General features: G+C 41.5%; 1 protein-coding gene across 1 annotated transcript; it reads left to right on the plus strand.

Annotated features, from left to right (window-relative positions):
* Nucleotides 1–4,796: 4,796 nt before the first annotated feature.
* LOC131199579 (4-galactosyl-N-acetylglucosaminide 3-alpha-L-fucosyltransferase 9-like) lies at nt 4,797–9,876 on the plus strand. The gene has a single exon (XM_058185503.1). It carries the CDS (start codon nt 5,205–5,207, stop codon nt 6,588–6,590), a length of 1,386 nt encoding a protein of 461 aa, XP_058041486.1. The 5' UTR covers nt 4,797–5,204; the 3' UTR covers nt 6,591–9,876.
* The last annotated feature ends 2,418 nt before the right edge of the window (nt 9,877–12,294 follow it).

Raw genomic sequence — 12,294 nt, forward strand, 5'->3', positions numbered from 1 at the left:
TTCGTTCCCTTATATAACAGCAATAAAAAAGACACAGAGCACCAGTTATGGTATAGAAAGATTCATATGGATTCAGTGTATTGAAAGGGCAGTGATGGGTTGCTACCGGTTCGGGCAAACCGGTAGCAGCGGTGGTGGGAGGCTCCACCCACCCACCCGGACATCATCAAATACGATCTGCACATATGCAGAAGTTGTTCTACCGGCTGGCGCGCGCGAGCCAACCGGTAGCAAAGGTAAGTGATACCTACCGGTACCCCTGTGAGAGAGTAATAGCTTAAAAATTGCATATTAATAAATTTTGATAAATTCGTGCAAAACTACCCATCTCAAACTAAAAACAGGATCTGTAAAATGTATTAGAAACAGATACAGAAAGTCCCTCCCTAGGTTTTGGGGGGGGGAGAAATTGGGTGACTGATTTCGGAAAACATCTGGAAGATTAACACATGGCAAACATTGTGGAAATCTTGGGGACTTTTTTCCCCCTCAGCTTCAATGCCAGAATCATTTGAGAAGATTCCTTGGGGAAGGGGGAAATTTATGAATTAAATGTCACAACTAAAGAAAGAATTAAATTTTCACAGAAATTACGTATGTTTGAAGGAGTAAATACACTGTGAATAAGAAACACTTTCTTTTCTTTTTGGACAGCCAAACTGTTAATTATCCAAAGCAGGAAATGTTTGGGTCATTAACCAATTAAAATGGCATATAAAATTTTGTCTGTAGCTCTAATCAAAGAGACGTCATATGAATTCTCTAGACAAACGCCTTGCAGTCCCATCCAAAAAATTAAAATAAAATAGAAACCCCCTCACCAGTTAACAGCACAGCCCAAGAGCAACCTGCAAACTAGAAAGCCCAACTTCCCAACCTCAATACTCCTTGTCCTTCACAGAGTTCTTCAACTTTGCTATCCTTCTGAAAGATCCATTTTGCTTAGCAATAGACCTACCCCACCCCCAGGTACTGTGTTTCCCAGAAAATAGGACATGTCCCAAAAATAAGGCCAAGCCTAATTTTTGGGGTGGGTGTAGATATACGCCCTCCCCCGAAAATAAGCCACAGCAGTGCAACACAGCAGCAGCCATGAGGTGGCCACGCTCGCTACCTCCTGCACCCCCAAAATAATAAGATCCCCTGGATAATAAGGCCAAGCCCTTATTTTAGGGTTCAAAAAATATAAGACAGGGTCTTATTTTTCGGGGAAACACGGTATAGTGACATAGATCTGTCTCATTTCCCCAAAGTGGCCAGCAAATCAGACACTTAGGATTCCCCGTCTTGTAGCAATAGCACTTAGACTTATATACCACTTCACAGTGCTTTACAGCCCTCTCTAAGTGGTTTACAGAAGGGCAGCATCTTGCCCCCAACAATTTGGGTCCTCATTTTACCCACCTCGGAAGGATGGAGGCTGAGTCAACCTTGAGCCTGGTGAGATTTGAACTGCCAAATTGCAGGCAGACGGCAGTCAGCAGAAGTAGCGTGCAGTACTCCATTCTAACCACCGCGCCACCGAGGCTCATCAGGTTTCAATGTGGCTTTCAAATTCTATAAAAATATTTGTTTTTCCTGCAGACTGAATCCTAGGCAAGTCCTATATGGAAAAACCACCATGGTGCACCATCGTTCTACAGCAGGGGTGAATTTCACTTACCTTTGCTACCAGTTTGCTCGTGCCCCTCCCCGCTGTCTGCGCATGCACAGAAGCTTCTGCACATGCACAGATCGTATTTAGAATAGAACAGAATAGAATAGAATTTTTTTATTGGCCAAGTGTGATTGGACACACAAGGAATTTGTCTTGGTGCATATGCATTTATATGCATTTATATTTAATGGTGCATTTAATGTCATCTGGGTGGGTGGTCAGAGCCTCCCACCACCGCTGCTACTGGTTCGCCTGAACCAGGGTGAACCGGTAGCAACCCATCACTGTTCTACAGGATTTGGGAAGGAGTGCACTATTTGTTTTATAAATCTTAGTAAGACCTCTGTCAACCCATAGGATATTTAGAAATTATAAGATGATCTGACATGAGCCTACACCATTTTGATGCTGGCAAAGTCTAAATAAAAATCAACATTTAAGTTTGAACATTAATTAAAAAGGAGAAAGGAAGGAGTGGACATATTCAGAACCAAAAATTGAAGCTACAAGAAAGGAGATTGTTAGATGTTAGATGTTAGAAGCGAATTCCAGACTGTTCCAATTGTCAACAAATAAAGAAATTGTATGAAATAGTATCTTTCCTTTCTCTTGCTCTAGCCATATCTCTGGAATTCTTTAGAGTGAAACAAGAAGCAGGACCAGATGCTATCTTTTGTACAGATGGTCCTCAACCGACAACCACAATTTTATGTTGGAGGTAGTGACAGATTTTGTTTTCCTGGGCTCCAAGATCACCGCAGATGGGGACTGCAGCCAAGAAATTAAAAGACGCTTGCTCCTGGGGGGGAAAGCTATGGCAAATCTAGACAACGTACTAAAAAGCAGAGACATCACCCTGCCAACAAAAGTGCATATAGTCAAGGCTATGGTGTTCCCAGTTGCAATGTATGGCTGTGAAAGTTGGACCATAAGGAAGGCTGAGCGCCAAAGAATTGAGACCTTTGAACTCTGGTGCTGGAGAAGACTCTTGCAAGTCCCTTGGACTGCAAGGTGATCAAACCGGTCAGTCCTAGAGGAGATCAATACTGACTGCTCTTTAGAAGGCCAGATCCTGAAGAAATGAAATTACATGATAAATTTTTCAGAAAAAAATTATCATGTCATTTACAACTTCTTCATTGCAAAAACATATGGACTACAAATCTTGATCAGGGCAAAGCAATAGATGCAATCTACATAGACTTCTGTAAAGCTTTCGACTCAGTAGTACATGATAAACTTCTCCTAAAACTAAAATCTTATGGCATCTCAGGACCCCTCCACAATTGGATAACAGCTTTTCTATCAAACAGACAACAAGTAGTCAAAATTGGCAATGCTATATCAAATCCTGTTCCTGTCAAAAGTGGCGTTCCCCAAGGCAGCGTTCTTGGACCAACACTCTTCATATTATACATTAATGATCTCTGTGACCATATTACAAGTAATTGTGTTCTCTTTGCTGACGATGTCAAACTATTTAACACCACCAACAATACAGCTATCCTCCAAAAAGATCTTGACTTTGTATCTGAATGGTCTAAAACTTGGCAACTCCAAATCTCAACCAGCAAATGCTCAGTCTTACATATTGGAAAAAGGAACCTAAACACTAAGTACAAGCTTGATGGACATTACCTTACTGATGACCCCCCCAGTTAAAGATCTTGGAGTTTTCATATCAAGTGATCTAAGTGCCAAAGCCCCCTTTTTTTACATCGCAAAAAAGGCCTTAAGAGTTGTAAACCTAATCTTGCGTAGCTTCTTCTCCAAAAACACTACACTACTAACCAGAGCATATAAAACATTTGCTAGACCAATTCTTGAATACAGCTCGAACCCATACCACATTTCTGACACCAATACAATTGAATGTGTCCAGAAATATTTACAAGAAGAGTTCTCCACTCCTCTGAATACAACAAAATACCTTATGCCACCAGACTTGAAATCCTGGGTTTAGAAAATTTAGAACTACGCCGCCTTCAACATGACCTGAGTTTAACTCATAGAATCATCTATTACAAAGTCCTTCCTGTCGAAGATTACTTCAGCTTCAATTGCAACAATACATGAGCAAACAATAGATTTAAGCTTAATGTTAACCGCTCCAATCTTGATTGCAGAAAATATGACTTCAGTAATAGAATTGTTAATGCTTGGAATACACTACCTGTGGTCTCTTCCCAAAATCCCCAAAGCTTCAACCAAAAACTGTCTCCTATTGACCTCACCCCATTCCTAAGAGGTCTGTAAGGGCACAAACGTGCCTACCATTCCTGTCCTATTGTTTCCTTTTGTTATATCCAATTAATATAGTTATTACATACTCATACTCATATATATGCTTATATATTGTATAGTTATTTCATACTTATGCTTATATATACTGTGTGACAAAATAAATACATAAATAAATAAATAAAGAGGAAACTCAAATACTTTGACCACCTAATTAGAAGGAAAGACTCACTGGAGAAGAGCCCAATGCTGGGAAAGATTGAGAATGAGATGGCTGGATGGACTCACTGAAGCAGTAGGCATGAGCTTAAATGGACTCCAGAGGATGGTGGAGGATAGGAAGGCCTGGAGGAACACTGTCCATGGGGTTGTGATGGGTCGGACATGACTTCACAACTAACAAAAAACATGCAAATAATTTTTCTGCGGACCACCAAAATTTTCTCCCAGACCACCAGTGGTCCACTTAGTCCAACCCCCTGCTCAAACAGGAGAACCTATATCATTTCAGATAAGTGACGGTCTGCAAGTAGTCCTCAAGGCACGACCACCATTGAGCCCCAACACTTCTGTGGCTAAGCAAGACAGTTGTTAAGTGAGCTTTGCCCCGTTTTACGGCTTTTCTAGGCACCGCTGTTAAGTGAATCACTGCAGCCGTTCAGTTACTAACACGGTTGCTAAGCAAATCTGGCTTCCCCATTGCCTTTGCTCGTCAGAAGTTTGCAAATGGGGATCCCGCCGACCTCGCATGAGGGACCCTGGAACCCTCACGAATCAGTTGCCAAAACATCTGGATGTTAAGGAGGGAAAAGAACCGCAAGGCACTCCCCCCACCCACACCCCCTAGTGCCGTTACAACTTCGAAAGGTCCCATTCTTTGGCTCAGGAGTCGGGCGGCTCCTGTCCTCGGTCGCTTCATCCAGCGGAATAGCTACGGAGAGAAATAGAAATAGGTTTACCGCTGGCCTCCGGCCCCCCCCAATCCCCGCGGGGGCCTTTTCCTAGATGGGAAGGCGGCCTTCGCCTCCATGCAGCCGAGGGGAGCCGGGACGCCCCCTGCCTTGCCACGCAGCCCTTTCTCCACTGTTGAGGGGTAAAAAAAGAAGGGTTCGGCCGGAGGAACCTCTGCCGCGGAGCCCTACGACGGGCGGCAGGCGGAGAGCCAATGGGGGAAAGGTCCGTCGGCTCTCCCAGGAGGGGATCCACGCAAGGAAGGTGGGTCGAGTGTTGGGGGCAGGGCTGCTGCTAGGCCAGCCCGGCCGGCTCCGGCTCCGGCTTCTTCTCCAGGGGGGGTGGCGTGCGCAGAATGGCGGGGCGGGACGGCTGGTTTGAACAGGGCGAGCTGCACCCTGAGGGGCAGGTCGCCGGGCGGAGACGGTGCCAACAGCAACACCAACACTCCGACCATCACCGGCATGCATTCCCGGCGCCGCGTTCATCCCCTCGGACGGGGACTCAGTTGGCCGTCGCCGCCGCCGCGAGGCTTTTCCCCGCCGCCGCCGGCCCCCGGAGTCGCTTGGCCTCTTTGGCCGAAGAAGGCCATCTGCCTCCGTGGCGCAGGCGCCGCCTCTTCATGGAACCCCCCGAGCCGGCTTCGGAGGAACCCCGCGCCCGCCGAGCCTTGTGGAAAGCGCCGAGCGGGCGGCAGTGGCCCGTCCTGGCGGCCTGCTTGACCTGCTGCACCCTGCTCGGCTGGTACACGGCCAGCAGCGTGAAGGATGCGGCGGCGCCTGAAGGCCCCTGGGGGGAGGAAAAAGACCCCGAGACGGAGACGACGGGAACGGAGACGACGGGGACGGTGACGGTGCTGGTATGGTGGCGTCCTTTCGGCCGCGGCATCATCTCCGGCGACTGCTGGCAATTCAACATCAGCGGCTGCCGCCTCTCCACCAACCGCAGCCTCCAGCCCGAAGCGCACGCCGTCCTCATCCATCACCGGGACCTACAGGCTCATGGCCTCGGCCAGCTACCCCGGCAGAGGCCGGCGGACCAGCGGTGGGTCTGGATGAACTTTGAGTCGCCCACCCACACCAAGGGCCTGCGAAACTTGGGCGGGCTTTTCAACTGGACTATGAGCTACCGGGAGGACTCGGATGTCTTTGTACCCTATGGGTACCTCAAGCTTCGCCCGGAGCCCCTGGTCCAGTTCACTTTGCCTAAGAAGACCAAGCTGGTGGCCTGGGTCATCAGCAACTGGAATGAAGGTCACGCCCGGGTCCGTTATTACCACCAACTGAAAAAGTATCTCCCCATTGATGTTTATGGATCTCATAGACTGTCGCTCAAAGACAACAATGTGGTGAAGACCATCTCGGAATACAAATTTTATTTGGCTTTTGAAAACTCCCAGCATCAGGACTACATCACGGAGAAACTCTGGAAAAACGCCTTTGAATCGTGGGCTGTCCCCATCGTCTTGGGTCCCCCGAGGGCCAACTACGAACGGTTTATGCCTTCTGACGCCTTCATTCATGCCGATGACTTCTCTGACCCCATGGAGCTGGCAGTTTACCTGAAATTCCTAGATAAAAACAAGAACATGTACCGGAAGCATTTCGCCTGGAGGAAACAGTATGATGTGAGGCTATCGTCTTTTTGGACCGAACATTGTTGCAAGGTTTGTAACGTAGTCAGAGAGATGGAGAAACAGCCCAAGACCATCCAGAACCTCGCCAAGTGGTTTGAAAGTTGACGTCTACCAATTGACTGATTTTCCATGCAAGATGGTTGGGTTGATGCATTTACCCAATCAAGGCACAAGAAAATGTATCAGAGATATTTCAGTTTTTCTTAAGTTATTAATTAACTTGATAAGTTAAGATTTCTTGGTTTAATAATCATGGGTCGATTCCCCATTGTGTGCGTGTATGTATTTATGGACTCCCACCCCCACTTTTGGCCTCTATGGTTGATACAGTTCTTCACCAAACTGAAGCACAAAAATGTGCAGCCTGCCACATAGTTGTATTTAAATGTTTATTTGCAACCTTAACAAATAAGCAAAATATAGCAAAATAAGCAAAACCAGTAGCACAATACATATAAATTTATAGCGACCTTACCAATTCAATATATCCCCATAAATTTTAAAAACACTATTTGTCAGGATGTCAGGCTTTCGTAGCTTCCTTGCAACCATTGCAAGCAATGCAATCTTTTGTTACATGTTTGTCTGCATCAGACAAGAAAAAAGATTTTTTTCTTCTAATCTAGATTGTTTCAATTGGATTAACCAGGGCATCATGATTCTACACCAAATTCCTGCTAGTTTGCAGTGTAATGAGTAATGGGTCAAATCTTCCACTTACAAGTTATTGCAAGTGCGTTAAAGGTGTGTAGTTGGTAATCCTCTGTATTTGCTGTCCAAGTAGGCTGTTAGCCTTGTTTGAAAGTGAAGTTCTGTAAAGGCTTTTTCTCAGGGAATTAGATGTAAGAAACTATAAATAGTATCATATTCCCCTTTCTCCTTGATATTCCTTGTCTTGCATCCTGAATTCTAAATAATATGTGTACTTGAGCTCAACTTTCACTAATGTGCCTGTTTTTATAGCAGTAGAATTTTTAAAGTGGAGAATATTTTTTTTTAAAAATAGACTTTTTTTACCCCATATGCATAGTCTGAAAAGGGTGGTCTGTGATAACTCACTACAGGGTTTGCCTTTCATTGTCAGACAACTTCAAATTATGACTTGTTCTCCTTTCATTTTAGACATATTTTAAAACCTTTTATTGCCAGGGTGAAACAGAAAAACAGATCCCATTGGCAAGATACAGAATGTCAGGACAAAATTGTTTTGTTACAAGGAGAATAATTGCATTCATTATACCCATGTTAGCATTTTCAGCTCTACTTTATTAAAATTGATAGACTCATGGACAAGATAGCTTCCTAACTCTGACCATTGATACAGCTTGCATAATTTCCACACATAGAATAGAATAGAATAGAATAGAATTTTATTGGCCAAGTGTGATTGGACACACAAGGAATTTGTCTTGGTGCATATGCTCTCAGTGTACATAAAAGAAAAGATACGTTCATCAAGGTACAACATTTACATGGATGATCTAATACAAATTATACAACTAGAAGAATGACCTTACTGTTTAGTTACTTGGGAAAACCACCTCTTAATTGATTAAAAATCCACTGGGAAAGTAATTAACAAAAAATGTTGGTCTGCTGTTTGATCAGTGCACTTTTTAAAAAATTAATCCTTCGGGGCTTGGCATGTATATTATATATTATTATATATTATACTATGTTTTTAAAACAGCTAATTTAGAGAGAAAAGTTTCCAAAGATCAATTTATTATTTTTTTTCTCAAAAACAATTTATACATAGGATCTTTTGTCCTGGAATAGAATATGCTAAGAAATAAAGCAGTATATGAAACATTCATTCTTAACACTGAAATTTTATATTGCTGTATGATTGGTTCAATGAGCGTTAGCAAAGCAGTATTAGTAGATTTTTGCCCACTGACTAAACAGACAAACTGACACTGGAAGACCCTTACCCAATTAAGTTTTTTTTTCAGCCAGAATCTATTTTTTTTTAATTAAAAATATCAAGACATGGACTATATAGGTAGTCTTTGACTTATGACCGCAGGTGAGACCAGAATTTCTGTTGCTAAACAAGATGGCCACTTTTATGATCACTTTTGCCAAGCGGCTGTTAAGGAAATGACTTCAGCTGTTAAGAGAATAATGGGGTAATCTGGCTTGCCTTCTGCTTGTTGGAAACCAGTTCGGAAGGTTGCAAATGACAATCAAATAACCCAAGGGCACTGAAGCTATTGTAAATACATTCTGGTTGCCAATTTTTCCTCAATGACTATGAGGATGCTGCAGTGGTTTTAATTGTGAAGCTCGGTCATAAGTCACTTTTCAGTGCAGTTTCAACTTCAAATGGTCACTAAACAACAGTTGTAAGTCGAGGACTATTTGTATTAGCTGCACATAAACCGATATTGAATTTTACGTGTTTTCACAGTTTTAATTCCAGCAGTCTCAGACACATTTTTGTCTGCACCTTCTAAATTGCAACAGGCTCAAAATATCCTCATCTCTGTGTTTTTTCAACTAGGTAGCCTGTAGATATGACTTACATAGAGAAAAAAAAAAGTGACTTCTATTTGGAGCATATGAAAGATTTCTTTCACTAAAAATGAATGTATTTGCACCCAGAAGAAAAGTAAGGAGAGTTGTGGTAGGAAAAAAAATAAAGCAAACAACTTAACTGGTTTACCAGGAGTTTCCGTGGGGTGGTGTTTTTTTTTTGGATATGTTGGAATTTTCCTGACTTGTCATGGGGAAAAGTTAGTTATAATTTCAATTAAATCAGATTTGCACATCCAGGATAAATGTCACAGTCTCACTCGTTGATAAATTTCATGTAAAATGATTAGAGACAGGTAGGAGATTCTCCTTGTAATTTATTTTCATTTTGTTGCGTTTGCATTAGTAGTAGAGATCTTTACAGTTCAATAATTCATCAAGGATTCTGAAATTGTGTGGGATTGAAAATGGTGTGATAGGAAGAGAAGACACAAAATAGACAAGCTTGCAAACCCAAATATGAATTTTGAAATCATTTGCTGGAAAGGCTAGGAAGAAATGAAAAGAGGCTTAACATGATCTATTTTTTTAATGGTGAAAATTCACTGCTGCCTTTCAGGAAGATTTTCAACTTCCCGATCTAATTTATATCCTTGGTATTTCCCGTCAAAGCACTAAGCAGGGTTAAGCCTGTTTGCTTTCCCTCTGGCCAGATGTTACTGCTCACAGTACATATTTTAAAGGAAATGAAACTTAAGGCAGCGAGCTGAAATTTTTTAATACAGATGGTCGTGTTTCCTTCCTTCCTTCCTTCCTTCCTTCCTTCCTTCCTTCCTTCCTTCCTTCCTTCCTTCCTTCCTTCCTTCCTTTCTTTCTTTCTTTCTTTCTTTCTTTCTTACAATCATAAGGAGCAATTACTTGCACTAAAGAAAACATTGTATCTTGAAAAGATTCTGTCAATGGAAATTTGCATCGGAATAAATGTGCTAGTCCTTAAAGTGCCACAATATTATTTGTCTTTTTCTATTCCTTACTGGAATAAACTGGAAAGTTTGTCTAACATCCATGTGAAGATGTTAGTTTCATGAAGTCATTGCTCTGTAAAAGTTTATATTGTGTTGAGGGAAAGTATTGGTCGAAAGTTATTCCTAACAAACCTTCTTGCAAGTGGTCATTTTAAAGCAAGCTTCCTGCTTATTTTGTGAAACTGTGCTTCTTTTTAGGAAAATAGTATTTTATATGTCTTATATCTCATCCTTGTTTTGTCCTGTCGTATTTCTTGTTCTTGAGCTTTAGCTTTAATTAAATGGCTGAGAAACTAAACTAAAAATTTGAGGCTCATACAAATACACAGGTATCGTCATATTGATTGCTTTTAAAAAGATACAGGTAGTCATTAGTTTACAACACAACTGGGACCAGAAATTTAGTTGCTAAATCAGGTGATTATTAAGTGAGTTGTGCCCAATTTGATGATTATTTTTTTTTGCCACGGTTAAGTGGATTTTTGCAATTGTTAACTGAATCACGAGATTGTTAAACAAATCCATTTTCCCCAATTGACTTTGCTTGCTGGAAGCCAGTTGGGAAACTTGCAAATGGTGCCCATGACCCTGGGACACTACAATTGTTATAAATACATGCTGGTTGCTAAGCACCCAAATTTTGATATTGTAGCCAAGGGGATGCTGTGATGGCCCTAAGTGGGGGGACCAGTCCTAAGTCACTGTAGAAAGTTAGCACCCATCCCCCTCCTAGAAGAATGAAATATTTTGAGCAATATTAAAAAGGCAGAATATTATATTTCCCTAGATGGGAAATGTAGAAACATGCTGTTGGAGACAGAAAGGAGCCCCCACCTTTCTTAATAGCGCTCAGCAGATATTAGCACTTAGAAACAAAGGGATAGATAGCTCTATTCATAAGCAAATTCCCTGCAACAAGGTCTGAATAAAGGTAGGATTAGCCCTCAACCACAATAGGAATTGCCCAGCAAGCCCCTTCATTGTATCAGCAGACCAAACTTCAACCAAACTTGGGAGTCTGACAATAGCCAATAGAATATATGTTCTTGCACAGGAACAGGAAGCTCAAATACAAAGCCCAAAGAAGGTATAAACGCCATCTCTCAACTCCATTTTGTCAACTGCCTAGAACCATAAACCCATGTGGTTCTGCTTCATCATTAAACCAACTTTCCAATCAGCCTCCATGTTTCCAGTGTCTTTCTCCAGGCTTGGAATTGAACCAGATGGATATTTCTTCCAACATCACTTTTTCAGTACCATTATCATTTCAAATGGTGACTAAATGAATGGTTGTAAGTCAAGGACTACCTGTGCAATTCCTTCTTTATTAATTGCATGAAAAGGAGGTCCGTCGGCTAAATCGCAACCTCCTTTTGGACAACTCTTTTGATAAGAGAGGCACAGTTTTCATGGTCATTAAGACATCAAAAACAGCGACCCAAAATTAAAAAGAAAATGATATTCAGGTAACATCAATATTATCGATGGACTGTATTTATCAAGACTGTGGTTCGATAATGGAAATAGCTGGATAACCTTTTTGCTTAAAAAATGATTTTGATAAGATGTATGGAAAGTTTTAAATGATCTGATAATAAGGTTAAATGTAGAAGCTATTATTTATAAAGAAACATAATATAGTAATACAGGGTTAACTCTTAACGAGCAAGAAATCTTGTATTATATACAGGTGTTCCTCAACTTACGACCACAATCGAGCCCAAAATTTCTATTGCCAAGTGAGACAGTTATTAACTGCGTTTTGCCTCATTTTACAACTTTTCTTGCCACAGTTGTTAAATGAATCACTGCAATCATGAAGTTAGTAACATGGTTGTTAAATGAATCTGGCTTCCCCCATTGATTTTTTTTTTTGTCAGAAGGTTGCAAATGTTGATTAGATGGTCCCAGGACATTACAACCGTCATAAATACATGCCAGTTGCCAGCATCTGAATTTTGATCACATGACCATAGAAATAGTGCAACGGTTGTACAAAGAACAGTCATAAGTCACTTTTTTCAGTGCTGTTGTGACTTCAGTCACTAAACAAATGCTTGTAAATTGAGGACTATCTGTACTATTGGTAAACTTGAGGTTTACTTAACTAATGTTTTATATGATTCTCCTTAGATAATTGTTATATTTTTGATATCATTTTTACAATTGATTTTTATACAGTACTGTATTTGGTTTTTTTTTCATAAACCATATTTTACTGTAGTGAAATTCTATTTTTGGTACATTTTCATTAGGATTTGAGAGTTACTGTTTTATCAGAGCCTCTTTCCATGCACTGGGTT

Source organism: Ahaetulla prasina, chromosome 5 (assembly GCF_028640845.1).
Source record: "Ahaetulla prasina isolate Xishuangbanna chromosome 5, ASM2864084v1, whole genome shotgun sequence".
In the NCBI taxonomy this organism is placed as follows: Eukaryota; Metazoa; Chordata; class Lepidosauria; order Squamata; family Colubridae; genus Ahaetulla; species Ahaetulla prasina.